The 21,014-nt window shown below is 38.0% G+C and overlaps 1 protein-coding gene across 1 annotated transcript in view; it reads left to right on the top strand.

Moving 5' to 3' along the window:
• The first annotated feature begins 1,997 nt into the window (after positions 1–1,997).
• Positions 1,998–21,014, top strand: part of LOC106175029 (protein capicua homolog) — a 34,000-nt gene continuing 14,983 nt past the window's right edge. Inside the window, exons 1-4 of the mRNA XM_087016963.1 lie at positions 1,998–2,022; positions 2,872–5,521; positions 14,317–14,481; positions 20,795–20,940. Of these exons, the coding sequence (XP_086873089.1) occupies positions 2,893–5,521; positions 14,317–14,481; positions 20,795–20,940 (2,940 nt within the window). The 5' untranslated portion in view covers positions 1,998–2,022; positions 2,872–2,892. The remainder of the gene's footprint in view (positions 2,023–2,871; positions 5,522–14,316; positions 14,482–20,794; positions 20,941–21,014) is intronic.

Below are 21,014 nucleotides of genomic sequence, written 5' to 3'. Positions count from 1 at the left end.
TTGTGGCTACACTCTGTAATAATCTCTTAAGAGAATTTTACAAAAAAAAAAAAATTTTTAGAAAAAAAAAAAAAAAAGGAATAACTTCGGATATCGGATTGGATCCATTAACCATTTGTTTCAGTATGGGAAAATTGTCCTTTACCCCAGGAAAATCCTTTTTTTTTTTTGGGGGGGGGGGGGGGGCAAAATGAACAGTTGTTATCCCTTTAATTATGTGTATTTTACGATTGGCGTGTTTGTTGATATTTTTTCTTTTATAAAATGATTATTATGTGAAAGGCTATCAGCCAAATAGTGGATACCAAACTTAAATCCTAGTGTTTTTTTTTTTTTTTTCATCTACATTGTATTAGTAAGTCCGTTGATTCTGTACTTGATTTCTCGTCGTCTGCAATTCATATCAATATCACCAATAAACACTTATCCCTTAGCGTGAAAAGCCCTCTCTTTTCTATTAATAAATGCATGGTGCGATAAGACCGAGACGTTTTTCGACCTTGTGTGATGACCATAGATAATTAACATATACGCTGCACAAGCTAGGAGGTTTATATATACAGCTCTTTGTGCTGAACATACACGCGCCTGCATTCTACATGAAACTTTTAGCCCGACATTGTTTGAAGCTGCGGGTGACAAATTCCAGGAATATCGACAGACGCGATGATCCCAGAGTTTGCAAAATTTTAAAAGATGATTCCTAAAAATAGGTAACCCTCAGACTAGTGTTATGGGTGCAGCAAATATTCTATTTATCGATCGATCTGTTGCCCAAGAAAACGCTGGATATGCAACCCCCCCCTCACAACCCCCTCCCATACCCTCACCCCCCCCCCCCCTTATCCGTACCCCTCCAGATAAACACGCAGAGCCGCACGCATTTTGAGAATATACGTCGATCAAGTATGTCATGTTGATATCTAAGAAAAACACTTTTTTGCTCAAGAAAATGTAATTCGATTTAATTCATGAACACACAATAATATTGTGATAAGGTTTCATGAATAATTAGTCTTATGAATACAGGGTCTACATGTTTGTTTCACTTGGGACCAACTCACGTGACGCGACGGACCCGCCCCGGGGCCCTGGATGCGAGCCCAGACAGATTTAGAATGGCCATATAAACAGAACGCTTCAGCCTTGTTGCAGCTGTCTTTCAAATTGCACAGTGAAGATATTTCAAATCTCGCATCAGACCCTGACGCATAAAAGCATTTTCTGATGCAGTTAAGCACAATGTAATCCAGCATCACAATAGACTGGGTTAGAAATAGCGCATAGTAACTGCATACAAATGTTATTCGATCTTTGGCGTGCTGCCACTTGCGTCCAAATTATGCAGCTCTGCCCACAATGAAGCGGATTTTGATTGGCTGTCGTACCGGTAAGGCAGGCCGGGGCATGGGCTTTGTGAGACAAACATCGCAAAATGTCAAAATTCTCCAAAGTTTATGGTGCAACAAAAGATTTAATGATGTCTTACTATGGATTTGACATGTGGACTATCATTGCACTAATTTTTTGGTGGAAATAGTGTTTTAAATTGACAAATTTTGTCCTCGAATGCAAGTGAAATTCATGTTGTGACGACGTGGGGGAAATGATTGAATAAACATAACATGTGACGATCATCCTAGTTTTAGCCAATCAGAAGGAGTAAAATCGTCTATGAAGGCCATGTGACTACAGATCGACCAATCAGCTGCAGATATTTCCAGGGCACTTGCTCATTCACCTTTTATAGTGACAAGTCGGGATTTTCATGAAGCTCGAGCCAAAAAAGCAGTGCAATTTCACCTCCGAAAGGACATTTTGAACTGATTTAAGGTACCAAGTGTTTACTATTTGTGTTTATGAATGAATGAAGTGTACGTACGTGTCTTTATTAGTTGATTGATCAGTGATCGAACAGGTATTTCGGAGATCGAAATGAGGGTGTACTCGAAGGTGTGCAAGAAAAAATCCCCTTGATGCCGTGGTGATCGTTCGAGTAACATTTACTGCGTAGATTTCAAGGTATATGAATTGATTCACCTTTACATCAATGGGGAAATCTTTTTTACGTACATGGGCATGGTTTGATTACTATATGCAATCATGAGCATTGTGTAAAAAGGGTGCAATCTTTTACGAAACGGAAGTTCTTTGTGTCGTGTTTTTTAGGTCGAATACCAACAGCTGGAGTCTTGACTGTACATAAGACACATTCGGACGTACTGCCACTAAAACTATGTCTTCGAAATGGGCGGTTTTAAAATGCCATGCTGCTTAAATCATAATCAAGACTTTGCATACACGAATTACTTTGCCTGGCCCAGCTAATGAAATAAATTATATACATCGTTATCGGAAATATGCGTGCTTCTCGCTGACCTAATTTCCTGCTCGAATATTACTACACGGGGCACCGCAACCTGTGTAATGTCTAAAAATAGCCATTGCTAAATGAAATTCTAATGCTGCTGTTTTTTTATCGGTCGTAACTCCTTACTTAAAGGTTGTGTGAAACTGTCACCTAAGGTTGATAAAGTTATGAAAATTTATTCATTTCCTTATTTTCATTTTTTGTAAAACAGAGATTCATAGAATGTTTTATCAACTTAGTAATCAGTTTGTCAGATAATTTCTTATAGTTTTATTTAGGAAAACCTGTGTCTTCGGCATATTAATAGAGGGCAAGAATTTTATCCACATGATATTTTTGTGGTCCCTTTGAGAGTCTTTCTACACTAGTGTTTGCTACTTCCCTTTTTCTATCTCCTGACTTCTTGGAAGAGTGTTCTGTTTCCTATAATTACAATATTTGTGAAAATAATGGACTAGATTTACTGTAAAGTGAGGCAAATATGTTTTCTTTATTTTCAGAATTCTTTGTTATGTTATGCCATGAACAGGCGATCCTCCGCCAAGCGCACTCGCAGCAACTCCCCAGCCATGAGGAGCAGATCTAAAAAGAAGAATCCTGCTGGTTCTGACCAGGAACATGATGCCAAAAGTGAGAATGGAGACAAGGAGGAGGAACAACAGAAGAAGGCAGCTCCTGGACTTAAAGATACCCCTGAGCATAAGAGGGGCCGAGGAAGAGGCAGTGGAAGAGTTAAGCGCAACGAAACCAGCAGTGATGAAAGAGAAGAGATGTCAGCTTCTGCTACTCCACCTACAGTTCATGACTCTCCTCATTTCAGTCAAACTCCTGGGGATTCTGGGATTGAGAAGTCACCTCCAGTTGTAAAAGATAAGGAGAGAGAAACGTTAGCATCTAAGGAAAAAGAGACTGAAAAGACAGTAGAAAAAGAGCAAAGAACAATCGCCAAGCCTCCCAAAAAGAGGAAAGGTGCAGAAGTAGAGCATGACATGACGCCCCCTCCTCCACCTGTCAAGCGCCCTCTAGTGGACTTCAAGGAATGGAAAGGGCACAGGGTTCTTGCCAGAAAAGATGGTGCATATTACCCTGGTATGATTAAGACTGTGAAACACAACAGGATCCTGGGTGTTCAGTTTGATAGCGATAAGAAAATATTAGAGTTTAATGTGTCTGATTTCCCCAGCAGTAATGACTTAATTAGTGACCATAGCCCTCCCGCCATGACAGTGTTCGCAGGATCGCAAGTGTGTGTGCGTGGGAACACAGAAGAGACTGTATTTTACGAGGGTGAAGTTATGGAGAAGAAGCTCTCTCCTGTTAGCTACTGTGTGAGAATCACATATCAGGATGAGAAGGGACAAGGCACCAGACAAGAAGTCTTGTGGGTATCTAGGGCCAACATCCGTCTGTTACAACCTCCGTGGCATGAAGATTTGGAAGAAATTGGTGCCAGCATGACTCAGACTGAGGAGACCAGCAATCTCGCACAGCCAAAGATTCCCCCATTGCCCCCTGCAGAACCTCAGCAGCAGTATATCCACCAGCCCCAACCAAGCCCCACCCAGCAGGGCCCCTCCCCTAAGCCACCATCAGAACAAAAGGTGAAAATAAGCAATGAGATTCAGCTTGCAGAGAAAGAAGGCAGTGATTCCTCGGACGATGAAATTAAAAATGACATTTTTGCTTTTGAACCAGAAAGCACTCCCACCTCTCGATCTGCCACTCCTGCAGCCACTGTGCCGAGCATCAAACCCATGGTTACCACTGTGCAACCACCAAAGAAGCGTGAAGCAGCCAGGAGCAAAAGTGCACAATCGTCTGAAAGTCGTGCTAGCACACCACGATCTCCAATAACAGCACAGAAATACAAGAAGGGCGATGTGGTATCTACACCAAATGGAATTAGGAAAAAGTTCAATGGAAAACAATGGCGGCGACTTTGTTCAAAGGAGGCCTGCACTAAAGAATCACAGAGGAGAGGGTATTGTTCGAGGCACCTATCACAAAAGGGCAATCGCCTGCGTCCTGGCAATCTCTCATATCCTGGTCGTGATGGCAAAGACTTAGATTGGGAAGATCAAGATGATGACATGCCATACGACCACTCCAGATTTGACATGGACGAGAAAGAAGCTGCAAACATGCTGGTGTCGCTGGGTAATTCACGATCAGGCACTCCAGCCTTCTCTCCGACCCCTGTGCAAAACCCAATATCACCCCATCATGGAGCTCTAGGTCACTCCCCGTATCCACCAGTGGGGTACAGGTCCGGGAACACCTTTGCCCCCATCTCTCCCCACCCCCACACCCCAGGTTCCCTGCTAGCCTCCGCACACCACTGGAATGCAAGCACACCCAAGGGTGGGGCCATGGAGCTGATGTCCCCAGGGGGAAGACCCTTACTCGGTCCCGCCCCTAACTATGGGATCATGCACTTGAACTTCAATTCCCCTCCGAGCCCAAGCAAGGTGCGGCACAGCTCAGAACCACAGCGGTTTTTCCCAACTAAGGGTGAACACCATTATAGCGAAGGAGGGGATTCTGGGATCGATGTCCAGACACCATTGTCCACCCCCGTGACCCCAGGGCATTCCATCCTATCGACCAAGGGCAGTAGCAGTGGTGGTGGGGGAGGTTTGATGCGATCTCGTGAGCTCAGCACAGGGGCGCCTCCTGGAGGGCAGTCTAAGTACACCGCCCCTCTAACCAGTGGTGGCACTGCTGGTAGCACAAGTGGGAGCGTTCTCCAGCAGAGCCTTCTCAGCCCCGCCCTTAATGCCCCGCAGAGTCATGCTCCGCAGGTGGTTCAGAGCACCTCTGCCATGGAGGCTCTGAATAGTTTGTTCAGTGTGGTTCAGAAACAACAGCAGCAGCAGCAGTTGCAGCAAGACTGCAACAAAAATACAGTGCATCTTTTATCATCAACATCGTCGACATCATCAGGAGCAATAACAACAACATCCACATCAGCAATAGGAACACAGGCAGCATCAACTCACCCGGCGACCAGTGTGTCTGAGAATAAAGTGGTGGCTCTGCAGACACCGGTGGCGCAGCTGTCTGTGGTCACCAGTCACCCGACCCCCGCCACACTCCTGCCAGTAATGCCCCTGGTCAACAGCAGTGACAAAGAAACCAAGACCATTACAGGTAAGACATTTAATTTTATTAGATATTTAACACTTGCAAATCCCAAATCCATGATTTGATGTGGGAATGGGGCTGAAGGAGTAGCACAAGTATGTCTTATGATTTTTTTTTTTTTTGTTATACTATTCAATAAATCATAGAAAGTAGACTAATACATCAAGGGCTGTGTAGGAGTTGACTATACCAGGGGCTCTTAAAAGATTGCGAATCTGCCTATTATTGTAATTGTAATTATTATTTATATAACACTGGGCTTAAATGTGGTGTGACTTCAGACATTATATCATTTTTCATTGTGGGCATAAAGAAAAGATAAATATGCCATTCCCAATGCTTGACATCATGCGCATTCGAAATGAATACACCTGGCATGACGAGCATGTGGAGCATCCAAAAATAGAAAAAAGTTCAAATTGTGTAATAAATATCTGTGAAACATGATGACAAATGAGTAAGATTACTAATTCTTTTTGTCAAATATCACTGATCGTATCATATCATATATATGTTAAAACTAGTCATGATTTTGATGTGATTTTCGTTCTGAAAAATACCAACTGGTGTCATTAAGCTAGTACAAAATACCAAAAGTGCAAGTCATTTTTCATTTTTTATTTCATGAAAGCAATGTTCCACACTGAAATGTTATCTGACACTCTGTGTGAGCCAGAGTTCAAGGAAAATGTCACTAAATACTTTACACTGAGCTTTACTGGGTTAATCAATACATTGCAAACTTCAATGAAGAATTATTTATGAACAGGCTGCCTCAATGAGTTGTTCCATATATAATTCTCCTTGATGAAAATGCACCAGTTTCAGGGTTTATTCCTCACTCTGGGTCTTCTAGTCATTGAAGTCCACTAACCTAAGCTGATTGTCATGTAAAAGGCCAAGTTCTGGGTCGGTTTTTATGCAAGTGGACTTAAAGGACCTGTAGAGTTTTGTCAGTCTCTGTGTGTAAATAGAGTGCAGTCAGGTCTTGCACAGATGCAGTACCTGTCAATCTCCCTCTCTTCTGCAACCTGATTGGCCTAGGGCAAGAATGAGCGGACATATCTTAAAGTAGGAGGTGCTAAGAAGCCAACCAACCAATTAGAATGAGGAGTGCTACATTTTGATTGGCTATTTGTGATCTCATTGGTGATGTCAGCATAAATTATGATAATAGATCAGCTGACTGTTCACAGGTGTAAGTGAACTGTTTATTTGGGCCTGAAAGGAAATCGACAGTGTTTTTATATTAGCAGCATTCTCTCTTTCTCCATTTACAAAATAACATTAATATAATATGGCATAGCTGAATCATCTCTGGGCTGCTGTGGTTTCTACCTCGTGTAATGCTTGAACAAAAGCTCCACTATATTTAGACACAAATCCATTATCTTCAGCTGACGGGGTTATTTATATAGCCAGCCCCTAGAAGCTAAAGGTGCAGCAGTATAAAGTGGACACATTGACAGTTTCACATGTGTGAGTCTGTAACAGCAATCTATATAAATCCAGGTGGAGAGTTCTGTAATGTTGCTAGGAGATGGGAGAACTGTTGTATATATACAGAGAGAGAGAGAAAGGGGGGAGGAGGCCTACTGTGATTGTTTAATTAACATACTCATTGAAAAAAATTATTTACCTTGTTGGATTTTTGAAAGAAGTATAAATTTGCAATATAGGTGTAATTAATAAAGTTCACTGGCAGTCATTATTTCTGTTGCTCATACTTAAACTGAATAACAAATGAATATTGTACAGAAATGCTAAGACTTAACAGGTTTGGTTTCCTTTTACTCCAAAGAGAATTAAAGCTTCCTCCACTAGTGCCATTAATGCATGTACCTGTTACTCCTTCTAGATCAAGATATATATCATTATGTGGGGTTTCTTTAAAACAGTAACTGTGTTCTTCAGAGTCTTAATTATATCTCAAGAAGATTCTCTGAACACACTAAAAGAAAATGTCAAGATAGTACATCACAGGAATTCTAATTAATGGTAATATAGTTAGCAATATCCTTTGTTCAGGGAAACTGAATAAAAAATATTACCATTAACAAACTACAACAAAAGCTTCTGGCACTGGAAGCCCCCCCCCCCCCCCCCACCCCCACCCCTCCTTCCCTCACCAAAAAGTGATTTTTATTAACTAAATTCGCTAACCACCAGTTGAAATGGGTTGGGTATGGAAATACATGCTATGGTTCTCAGGGCCAAGCATTTGGGGGGAAAAAAAGGCATTTTAGTGCTATCTCTAGGAAGAAAGCAGTTGATAATTGTGATCCTATTCATAATATATCTGTAACCTAGTCTTCCACTCATGATGTTGTTTGCTTATCATGGAGATTACATATATGAAATTATACTGTAAAAGGGCAAACCTGAACACGGATCAAATTCAACACAGAAAAACTGTGTGCAACCATGAACAGGATGAAGATTTACATCTACTGGTACAGGATATTCTGTATCAAGCTCCAAAACAATATAATCTTTATAACAACCTACAACGTTGTCATTTGTGGTGAACATCATGTTCCATGCTTACTATGGATATCAGGCCTGTAGCCTGGTGGGGATCAGGGGTTCGAAAGAACTGCCCTTTTTTAGCTGGGAAAAGGTCCCCTTTAGGTAAATTTTATCTTGGAATAGGAGGTTTCCTGGTTAAAGGTCCATTTTTTTTTCAGAAAAAGAACCCCCCCCCCTTTGAAACTTTTGGCTATGGGCCTGAATATTTATACACAGAGCATATAATAAACAACTTCAGTTTAATAATAGAAGGGCACATTACGTGATGCTTTTGGCACTTTGTGTTATTGAAGAAATGTGAGAAACAAACAGATTTAATTAGAACAGATTTTACTGCAGACATTATTAGTTCCACTGAAGAACGTAGAGTCAGTTGCGCTATAAAAAATTTCCATGTTTGTTGCGTGATGACAAAATGTAGATCCAGTTTGAAAATGTGCAGTTTATGGGTGCTTTCCCAGAGATTTAGATCGATCTAAAGATTGAGTTTTAGATCGACCTAACTCCCTGGGGGTTCATGCTAAATTGCAGTCAGCCGAGCAGGCACCATAGTTAATTACCCCCTTACAGCTTTTAGTAGGCGGGACAGATGCTTAAGCTGGCCAAGCTGACAGTAATCTAGTGAGACTTCCCACAGGGATAGGTCGATCTAAAATCTATGGAAATGGGGTGTATGCTAGCACTCTAAGAGTGCACTCAGAACAGATGATCCGTGGACATGCTGATTCACAGACTAAATATAGCCAACCCGACATAAAAGAAGAGCCGACTAATCCACTGATGGTCTCCCCGCCTCCGTACACGCCATCAAAATGAATTAAATCACAGCTCCAAGGTGTAATTGCTAGACCCCTGCAGGGATAGCGGGTGTGGAGGTGGAGAGACTATCAGTGGATTAGTCGGCTCTGCTTTAATGTTGGTCGGCCATATTTGATCTCGAATCTGTTAGTTGTAGATGAACTTGTTCTGACTGCCCCCTTTAGCACTATGTGCACTATGTGCATGCATTATTTCAAATGAAAAAAAATTCAGGCCTACCCAACTACCAAACTCGGCACCAAATGATCCTGAATTCACCCGTAGATCAGACCACACTACCCGTTTTCAAGGTGTGTGAGATCGCATTACACAGTATCAGACGCGACACCGCTTTTGCCTGGTACGCGATGTGATAGTGACGATTCTCAGCGGGGTTGAAAAGCATTGCATCACCACTCAAAATTTGTTCAGGGTATGATACTGTGTAATGCGATCTGACACACACCTTGAAAACGGATAGTGTGGTCTGATCTGCCAGTGAATTCAGGATCATTCGGTGCCGCGTCTGGTAGTTGGGTAGGCCTGGATTTTTTTTCATTTGAAATAATGCATGCACATAGTGCACATTGTGAACTGAAATTATAACTTTTTTTTTTTTTTTTTTTTGAGGATGCTTTGTTGCTTGACGACATACTATTGGTACAGCTTGATGGCACCCAATGCCTTGATACAGTGCACATTAAGGCAATTTCTTAAATTTCACCTGGTCCAGTTTTATAATGAGCTTTAGCCTTACAATTTAGATTTAACTTTAAAACCTTTTTTTTCTACTGACCCAAGATAAATCAGCTTTTGTCCATTAAAATGATGTAATGTGCCCATTTTATACCAAAAAAAAAAAAAAATACATGTTTTCAAACCTCTTCTTTCTTTATTAAGTGGACTGTTGCGAATATATCATGAACCGAAATAGACTTTTTTTTTCTAAAGTTGGAGAACAATTTTCATGCCAATGTTTTAGAGAAACTGGCCCCAGATCTCCATGGTGGTTTGTAAAATTCAGCCAAGGTGGTGTTCCACAAAGGAGGTGTACTGTTAGCTTAGCCTGGGAAGAATCTCATTAGCCAACCTGAGTTGTATTTTGTAATAAATCTCTATGGTAGCTTGCTTTTTGTTGTGGTTTTAAATCTAAGCACTTTGATCGAATTCTCATTGCCATGGCAATAATTTTCATTCACAATGGTGACTATATTATTCAAGATATATAACCAAATAAGAAATGTTATTAAAATGTTCAGTGTTTTAAAATGAAAAGGAATACCCCTAAAATTTATTGTACATTTTCTTTATCCAAACAGATGAATTTAAACAATTAAGGAATGTAGGGACTGTTCATGGCATAAATGATATTCTCGAGGATTGCTTTCATGAAGTTCACTGTAGTTTTTATCTTTATCTATGTCATTTACAATATGCCCTTTCACATTTTGCTGATTAAGATGCATTTATGTTAGATAAAGGGCTGTGCTAAAGATTTTTTTGTTGAATTAAGAAAAAGCAATGGTGAGGTCCCAGGGGTTTCTCTTTATTGGGTGCATTTACACTTGACTTAGATTGAAACTAAGTCTAGTCATTTGATGCAACTGAGTATAGCGTTTTGTTACCAGCTGAATATAATAACCTTCTGTTAAATTTTTTATAATTCATTTTAAAACAAATTTACCTATGACTGAATTAAATTGCAGAGATATTTTACAATGCAGTCCATCCTATTCCTACCTTTCTATATTATATTGAATATTCTTTGATATTAATTTGGAGGAAAATCTGAAACCAAACATGTTAGCAAAACGTATAGATAAGATATCTTGAAATAACAGAGGAATTAGTTATGGTTATGGAAAGGTGTTCATATTAATGCACGACCCAGTCACAATGATAAATGTACTCAGTGGCATCCAGATTGCTAACATACTAAGAAAAGAAAGTATAGGACTAGGAAAAAAGCTGAGAAGAGACCCATTTAATATGGCACTGAAAACTAGTTATCGTCGAGCAACAAAAGAATACAAAAAACTAGTAAAATATAAAAAGAAGCAAATGAAAAACAATATTTTGAACAACCTATTACACATGGAAAATAAAAACCCTAAAGAATTTTGGGAAATCATAGGGCAACTGAAGGGGCAAATGAAAAGTGACTCATCGGAATACATTGAGTCCAATACTTGGTACAACTACTTTAAAAAATTAGGTGAGAGTCAGAACTCTCCAAATGATCAGAACTTACACGAAAGTCTAGCCAACCTAGAAAAACACTTAGACCAAGAACAATTCAAAAAGTTGGACTACCCCATTACCATCAAGGAAATTAAATCCGCTATCAGAGCTCTGAAAATCAGAAAATCATGCGGAGAAGATACAATCTCTAATGAAATGCTAAAAACGTCTGCCGCATTCATAGCTAAATCACTGGCTAAACTATTCAATCTAATCCTAGGTAGTGGTAAATTCCCCTCTCTTTGGAATAAAGGTATGATAAAGCCACTGCTGAAGTCTGGAGATCCCTCGAACCCACAAAACTACCGAGGAATTTGTATAAACAGCTGTTTAGGAAAACTTTTCACTTCAATTCTAAATACCAGGCTTCTCTCCTACATCGAAGAATGTGAATCTCTTTCTAAACAACAAGCAGGGTTCCGCCCTACATATAGAACCTCAGACAATATGTTCATTCTAAACAGCCTTATTAACCAATTCATCAATAAGAATAATAAGTTATACGCATGTTTTATAGATCTTAAAAAAGCTTTTGATAGCGTGTGGATTGAAGGTCTATTCCTCAAAGTATTAAAACAAAAAATAGGAGGAAACTTTTATAGAACAATAAAACACATGTATCAAACTACAGAGCTGTGTGTCAAAATTGGCCAAAGACGCACAAACTACTTTAAGACAGATATAGGAATAAGGCAAGGTGACAGCTTGAGTCCAATGCTTTTTAATATTTACATAGATGATATGAAAAATGTATTCAATAGCACATGTGATCCCGTAAAAATTAATGCCAACACTACAATCAGTCACCTTTTATATGCTGATGACCTCGTTATTCTATCTAAATCTGCAAAGGGCCTACAAAAAAGTCTTGACAATCTGGGAGACTACTGCAAAAAATGGAAGCTCACAGTCAATACCAACAAAATGAAAGTAATGATATTTAGTAAGTCAGGCAAAAAACCAAACATGAATTTCACAATAGACCATCAAACAATAGAAATAACACATGAATATAATTATTTAGGGATAAAATTCAAATCGAATGGATCATTCAAAAGCGCACTTGATGATCTGAAAGGTAAAGCCATGAAGGCGGTTTTTGCAGTTAAGCAGGCTTTACAGTCCACCACCCACAATATGACCCAGACATATTTAAAACTCTTCGATATCCTTATAAAACCCATACTGATGTACGGATGCGAAATCTGGGGACCATCAATCGCATCTAAAAGCATAAAATCTCTTAAATACATGAATACTTTGCCATTCGAAGTAGTACAAAATAACTATTGCAAATACATTTTAGGTGTGAGGCGCAATGCCAGTAATATAGCAGCTAAAGCAGAACTAGGTAGATTCCCAATTACACATGACATAATGGGTCATGCTACATCCTACTGGCAAAGATTTTCTGAAATGCCAAAGCAGCACTTGGCAAAAACAATGTATGAATATGAAACAAAACAGGATACACAGGTAAAAAATTGGTCAAGCGAAATCAAATACATTACTCAAAATCTAATGAAAACACAGACTAATACCCCCTCGAAAGCAGAAGTAAAAAAAGCACTGGAAAGTCATTATACCCTTTTGTTTCTCAAAGAAATAGAGCGAGAAAACAGCATACTACGTACATATCGATTATTTAAAACAAATTATGAAAGGGAAGCGTACACAACAGCACCTATACCAAAACATGAAATGCAAAATTTGGCAAAATTTAGAACAGGGGCACATGACTTAGAAATCCAAAGAGGCAGATACCGAAAACCAAAATCAATACCCCCTGAAGAAAGGATCTGCAAGTTATGCTCAGATGAAGTGGAAAACGAAATACACTTTCTTTTAAAATGCCCCTTACTCACCAAACACAGGGAGATCCTAAAACCAGATCCTACACAAACCCCAGAGGGTCAGTTCAAATGCATAATGCAGTCAAACGATTTACATGTTATAAAGAATGTGGCCCACTATATCACAATGTGTAATAAGGTAAGAAAAAATATTCTCAACCAACCACCACCTAGTCAACCAAAGTAACGAGCGTATACTGCAATTGTAAAATCTGATCACAGTTATTGTATAAACAATATTGTAATTTACTATTGTAATTTTAGTTATATGATTATATTATGTATACTGTTAGGTCATAGTCATTGTAAAAAATGTACTTGAACCGCAATAAATAATAAATAAATAAAATAGTTTAACCTTTCTGAACTGCTGGCTAGGGCCTTTGGTTTGGGAGTGCATCAAAGTGGAAAGTGCGGATGATGTCATAATGTCGAAATTGATCCAATATCACACTTCATTAAGCAGCTCCAGTACTAGGTTAATGTAAGGGTATGTGCAGACGCGATCTTTCTGTATTTTTTTTTTATCCGACAGTGTATCTAATATGTTTCAGTAGTTGCCTGGGTTACTTGGATCGTTTTGTGAAAACGAGTCTTGGGTGGACTGGAACCTTTTTGTAATTCACAAGTGATGTAGAGATAGCACCAGACATATTGTATCATAATGGTTCACATCTGCTGCTGTGCATGTATTTTGTTCCAGTGGTAAACACCCCCTGCCCCTAAAAAGTCAACTCATAATGATGAAATAATTATCAGTGTTGTTATTATTATTATTATTCCAGGTTATTTAGCTATCAATGCTGGATTGTCACATTTGCCAGCTCCCTTTTTTCTGCTTAGTAAAGTAAAAAAAAAACCTTATATCATAAATATTTTAGTTTTAGAGTTTGGTTCAGGTTAACAAATTAGGTGGGAAACCAGCTGAAATAACTTCATGGGCCATAAAATCCAACATGGCACAACTATAAAATCTCTGGTTGAACCAATATGGTTGTCTGACACAGCAATTTGGACCAATATTCAATCAAGAAGTGTCCAAGCATTAACAGATTAAGAGATTATTTTGATGCCCCTGGAGGACCCTTGGGTGGAGGGTGCTCAGAAGGGTGATAATTAGGGCATTGTTAATTGGCTCACTTGTGTGGTTTTACATGGTGTTTAGATGGGCTCTTAGGATTGCCACATATACTTTATATTTTCCAGATTACATATAAATTTGAGTGGGCCAGACAACAACAACATGGTATTCTGTGAAAAAAAAATCATGGCATCTTGCAAAAAAATGTGTAAAATATTTTGATTGCATCAAAAATGCAACTTATTTGTAAATGTAAAATTTGTAGATATATTTTTCAATTTTATTCTTATTCTTTTTAGTGATTCCAGGGAGTTTAACAGGTGGTCAGATTCCAGTGTTTCCATGGCATTCCTTGGTGCCCTTTCTCACTCATGCAGGTGCACCACAAGAGGGCAGTGCAAAACAGGAGGCTCCCTCTCTACCTGCACCCACCCAAGACAAGCAAGAACCAGAGGAATCAACCAGTAAGTTATTACTTCACTGAAATCACATTAGATTAAATAAAATGCTTGATAGATTTTTTTGGTAAATAAGCAATAATAATTTTTTTACAGGAACATTGCTAATTTAAAATTTTCTTTAACCAAACAAATCAATTTCTAACAAATTGGGAATATATTTGTTAGTGTAAGCCTCTTATAATTTTTAAGGTAATGAATGAATGAAAAAAAAAACTAATTCTTCTATATTTTTACTGTAACAGAAAAGCCGCCACTTGGTAAAATCAGTGGCATATTCCATGGAATGATCAGAAATATTTGAAAATAATCTGGATCTAGTGGGATTTTCATTCAAACCAAAGCATAACTGCTGATTTCTCTTTGAGCTTATGCCTCGATGCTCAAAACTACTTGAAGAAAAAAAAAACAGGCAGTCTTTTTACCTTTCAAACAGAAACAAAGACATACAAACCAATGAATATGAGCTGTATTCAACAAATAGTATACACTTGTTCAGTATTAATCATTTTCATTTTGATGGCCTTGGCCTTTTTTTAAGAAGCTTATAGTTCTCCTGGATATCTGCTGTATGCAAATTTGATTTTTATATGAGGTGAATGTCATAAATAACTCACATTATCAAATACTAAAAATGTTAATGATTTTACAAAAATTGACACATTTTTAAGGAGCTATAAAAATTAAGTGCTGTCTTGGATCCTAGATGCTGTGAAAAATTGACAAAAGGAAATTATATGTTAATTATAACTCTACTGTTGTTATTATTTTTTTCCCCAAGAATTTCCCGTCAAATTTCGTCTTCATGTTAAGTGTACATTGATAATAAGAGAGAAGTAAAAAAGGTAAAATGTCATCAAAACACATTTTTTAATCTCTTCTGCCTTTTTTTCACATATTTCTCAACTTGCACTGCTTGACAATTCAATAGGTATGTGTCACGAAGTGCTGAGTATTTGTCTGACACTGTGTCTGTAAACCTCGGCCTTGACTGTGGAGGCTTGCTGTCATGTGCCTGCTAACACAGCTATTCATAAGAAGCCCAGTCTAGATGACTAATCTCCTTCTTATGAAAGAAAAGATGATGGCAAGAGACAAACAGAACTGTTAATCTCCTTTATTTCTTCTTCACCTTGTTTCTTATAGTGTAAGCTCCAATAAAGGTAAATTGATACTGAAATGTATTTAGTGATCCAAACTTGACTTGTGGAAGGGCATACGGATATATGCTGGGATGATGAGGGTGGTACCACCAATGATGGTGCCCTCCCTTTTTTTTTGCCCTAGTTGTTTTATTGGCATACATGTTATAAGGCACATCTCTGCAGGCATATGTGCCAGAAAATTGGGGAAATGAAAACGAGGAGAAAGCCCGCAGGCACCAGCCCAGCAGTGAGCCACCTACAGTCATGCAAATCAAAAGTCTTAAGTAAATATGCTTTTAGAGTGAAGGTCTGTTCAGACATGAATGATCGTGTTAGATCGATCTAGGGATGGAAACCCAGTCTATGATCCAGACTTGGAAATCAAAAACCCGTTTTTTAAAGTGATCTACTGGCAACCACAGTTACCTGCAGCATGTGTAGGTGTTTGGTTTGGAATTGTCATTGTTACAAAAAAAATCAACTGAGTCAGCTTGTTGAGGTTGGCTTGACATTTTACACAAGTATGACATTCTCTTTAGATCATAATTATTTCCAGGAATTTTATCATCGTTTGTCTACTATCAATGTTAAGCCATACACTTTTAGCAGGTTGACCATGTGACTCATGGATGCTATGTGAAAAGTATTGATTTATCATAATTGATAAACTGAGGAAAAGAATGTGAACATGATCTTCACTATTAATATTTAGTTATAATAAATGATTCAAATCTAAAATTTGCTAGTTTGGGGGTATGCTTTTAATGACTAGTTGGTTTCAAGCTGCAAAAGTTCATATTAAAACAAAAAGGGTATCATGGAATAATTTCATTTCTCCTAGAAATGTTCTTTACAGATATTTTGTCATAACATATGAAGATAGTTTACCTTTCGGCCTTTATAAATGAAAAAAAAAAAAAAGATGATAAAGATGAGACAAGTTTGTTTTTAATAATTTTTGCTTGGTTGTGAAAAGATTTCAACGGAAAAAAATACCGTTCTTGAGAAATGTTTTTTTCGGAATTAAACAGTTTCTAATTGAAAGAGTAATAGTTTTGAATTTAGAATAAGAACAGGTAAGATACACATGTACTTCTTTTCAATCATAGTGCATTCCCCTTGCCTTTTGCAGTTGTTTTCTTTTACTTACAATTTTTTTTCACCAGTTTCTTCATCCCACTTACTTTAAAGTCATAATAACTCTTCGTTTTGGCCAAAAATTGGATTTTCCTGGAGTAAACGGCAATTTTCCCGTACTCACCAATGGTCAGCGACCCCATTCCTGCATTCAAAGTTAATCCAGGGTTTTTTCCTAAACGTACGGTTTTTTGTTAAAATCTCTTAAGTGATTTTAACTGACGGAGCCCTCTCTAAAATAGCATATTGAGCAGGGTTTTCTGATGACCTACTTAAAACCGCGGGAAAAGCAGACAACAACAACACTTTATTGCAATAAAATAAGATTCATACGATATAATTGTCTTAATTGCTCATATTCACAACGTGTGCAGTTCTGGGCTTTTCGTTATCCGACACACTGTACAAAAACTCGCAACTTACGTCTGAGGATTGTGTCATGCGCCTGTGTTATTTTGGTCTCGATTGCACGCGAGAATCCGCGTGATGCGCCAAAATCCTTGGTAACGAATGCCTTGATGACCGGGGAAAAAAGGCACCGAAAGCCCTATTGACAAGCACAGTTTTTAGTTTTACTACAATAACAGCCGTTTTAGTGGTGAAATGCAATATAATATATTTCCTTGTGTTGTTTAGAATGTATTTCTTGCGGAATTTTGAATCTCAAAGGAAGAGTTATTATTGCTTTAAGCTGCAGGTTAAAATTGTCCTATGTAGAAAACTACATTATTTGATTCTGCAACCAGCTTGCTTTATCAAGCATGGCAGATTTCAAATCTGCCTGGATTTCAATCTTGGCTGTGACATTTATATATAATTTAAAGCTTTATAATCTCTTTTTTATCTTTCTTTTAATCATTTGTGCCACTGTAATATTGTCATCATCTGTAAAACCTTCATTGGTGGCATTGCTGGTACTACTATTTTGTTATCATCATTGTTACAAAAGCAGTATTTCTGCAGTTGTTATACAATGATCGTTAGTGCTCCAGGGGCATTGTCTGTTCATGTAACAGTGCAATTTTGTTTTGTACCGTTGTCACATAATATTTGAGGTTTTTATGACAGCACAATCCAAGGGATGTAAGGCATGCGCTGCCTGGAAATTTCACCATTTTTCCCATAACCACCAAGGTACACCATACCCTAAAATATTGACAGAATTACCATCTCCAGGGGTGGAGCCAAAGATATTTTCTGACAGTCTTCCAAATTATCTTTGTCGATCGATCTTCCATTTTTAACCGCCTTCTGACAGAAAAAAAAACTAGATACCCTTCAACGTAAACATGGAAATCTGAATGTTTTCTGGAAGACCCAGAAGACGGCCTCAGTCCGCCCCTGATCTACAAATCCATTTTTGAGGTCTAAGTTTCTTAGTTTGGAATCACTGTCATAATTGAGATAGAAACTAGTATATTAAATTATGTCAGTTGGAAATAAGAAGAGCTTGAAAACATTTGTATAGATATGATTTACTCAATAGTTTAAAATAGAGAAAACTTTGGTGATAACAGGAAAAATTGATGAAATTAAAGAAAAACATTTTACATCTATGATCTACATACATTTTAAAGTTTAATACATCATTTAATGAAATGTGACAAAATTTGTACGAAAAAAATTTGGCATTGATTATAATTATGGCAAAGGCAACTGCGTTAAGGAGGAGTGTTTTTAATGGTTGAAACTCTCAGTGAAACTTGAAAGTGATAATGCAAATCAACCCCTCTTACATGGACCCCAGATACCTATAGCTGTTGGATCTATTATGTGGGAAGAAGCCAGTGAGTGCAATGCAATTTATTATGTATGCATGGTATCTGGCCAAGGGCCCTGAAGTTGAAGGCCCCTAGATGAGACTGCAGAGCATTCTGTTAAGGTCTATCCCTGTCTTAGTATTCTGTGGTCCTTCAAGACTATGGCTTTGTTGGGGGAGGGGGGGGGAGCTGTGCAATTTGAAGCATTAGTTTGTAAGATTTTGGCTCAGATGAGGTTTCTGCACCCTGTGTTGGACCATTTAAAATTGTTATTTAATTGGTGTGGTGTTGTTTGCATGCATGCATGTATGTGTGTGTGTGCGTGCATGTTACAGGAAGCCCCTCTGAGATCAGTCCATAAGTAGAGACAAGAAGATAGTGTTTTATAAAATGTAGCAACAGCTTAAGTCTCCATCCCAAGCTGAAAGTGGACAAGTGCCTGCAATAGGGTCGTCAAAACTACACCTTAATATTGCTCGGTACTTTAATTAATGCATAGCAGAGTGGACATTATATTGATTGTTTAAAGTTGGTGTTCATGAGTATCTGGCCCTGAAATGGATTGCTGATGTTTTATTAAATGCAGTTAGGGTTGGTGGTGTATGATATAGAATTCAATTACCAGTTCACCTCAAGGAAAGTTCACTGATAGTCTCTGTGTAAATTGAATTAGTGGCCATCTAGTGGACCACTTATCTCCACTCCTGGTTCAATACTTGGCAAATGCATGGAACTTTGTCATATAGCTGTGTTCACATGAGGACTATCTTGAGTCGTGTTTTCAGGCAAGATGGGTTGGCCCTCTTTATAAGTTTTATCTCAAGCCCCCTTTACACTGGATGGCGTCCTTTCTGCGTCTCGTAGTACGGCCCAGTTTGAGAGAAAAAAACTTTACGTGCTGACAACTGGTCAATCTTTGTGCATTCATTCTGCAGCCAAAGCGATGCTTGTGTCTCCTCTCTACAACCACAGTCATACCAGTTTCATGGTTGAACGATGCAGAAAGGACACTGTTCAGTGTAATGGGGGTTTTAGTAGGCTACATGATAACTGTTAGCTTACTAATGCAGTTTAAAGTCACATGACTTTCAAGGATTACTGTGGGAGTTATCTGGATAATCACAGATATAAGAATTATAATTATTTACTGTCTTCAATTTAAACTGATTCTAAACAAAAGCCTATCAGAGTTTGGTCCTCAACTTCACTGGAAACACAGCTTTTGACTGAAATTAGTTTCAATAGCATCATCAGTTCATGTTCAAATATTGGAACACATGATTTTGAACTTGACAAAAATATTTTTTTCTATTTTTCCTGAAATTTTGTTTAACACTCATTTCTTTTAATGAGTCCATTACTGAGAAGACATGTCAATAAAACCACATTTGTTAAAATTATGGGATTTTCAAACAAGGTTATTTATTTCAATGTTTCAAAGGAATTCACATGTAAGAATAAGTTCTAAGCATTGTTTATCTTTAAAAAGATTTAATTTAAAAAATGGTGAATTAAAAAAAATGAATACAACAAAAATCCCATGCACTAGAAGACCCTTTTATTACGAGCATTTTTTTTTTTTTTACCATCATTGGAATGCAGCTCATGTACATTAAACATCAATGCACAATACCTGCATAAAAAAGTTTGTGGTCTTATGTCACTGTGTATACTATACATTCTATATATAGTATCCATGGCAACATAGCAAGAGCTTTTAGTAGGTGGCAGTATTACGTAGAACACTAAACATGGTTGCCACCTGTTGATGTATTTGGCAGGTCAAGTGCATCTAAAATATTGTCTGAAAAGAATTTCATCAGCTGTGTTATGTTATTAGAATAAAGCAATTTTTCTTCAATCAGCAGCTTAATATTGAAATAGTTTACCTCCAGTATTATATATATTTAATGAGGCTACATATTCACTTGGATAGCCTCATTCTTGATGAAGATGTTCTGTTAGACATCGAAATATTGAAGGTAAACTATTTTAATATTAAGCTGTTGATTGAAGAAAAATTACTTAATTCTTAGCTAAAATATGGTTTTGGGAAACATAAGTAAATCAATTTTGCTGGAGTTCTTTCCGTGATAATCATATATTATGTCCAGTAAATCCACTTGTAAGAATGCAATTGGCTTTAGTTTCACTGTGCTTATTGATGTAGTCAGACAAGATCGATTTGGACTGGTTTAGGTCTAAATGGCATCCACAAGTAGCACAATTACTCCAGGTCTCCAGTCATTTGTTAAATCAGAGACTCATATTTTGCAGCACTTACAAAAGAGGAAGAAGAGGAGGAGGATGACGATGTGTTTGTGACAGCTCCAGTCGAGCCCATATCCCTGTCCCCTTCAAAAAGGCGCTCACAATCTCTTAGTGCGCTTAAAGAGCAAGGGGAACCAAAAAGTCCAAGAAAGGTACATGTTCTTTTAAGTTGGAGTCATGCTGGCATTTCTTAATATTATTGTAGACTGCAGTGATCATAGAAGTT

Source organism: Lingula anatina, chromosome 7 (genome assembly GCF_051362555.1).
Source record: "Lingula anatina isolate TDL-2025a chromosome 7, LinAna3.0, whole genome shotgun sequence".
NCBI classification, from domain to species: Eukaryota; Metazoa; Brachiopoda; class Lingulata; order Lingulida; family Lingulidae; genus Lingula; species Lingula anatina.
This window is presented reverse-complemented; position numbering and strand designations above follow the sequence as displayed.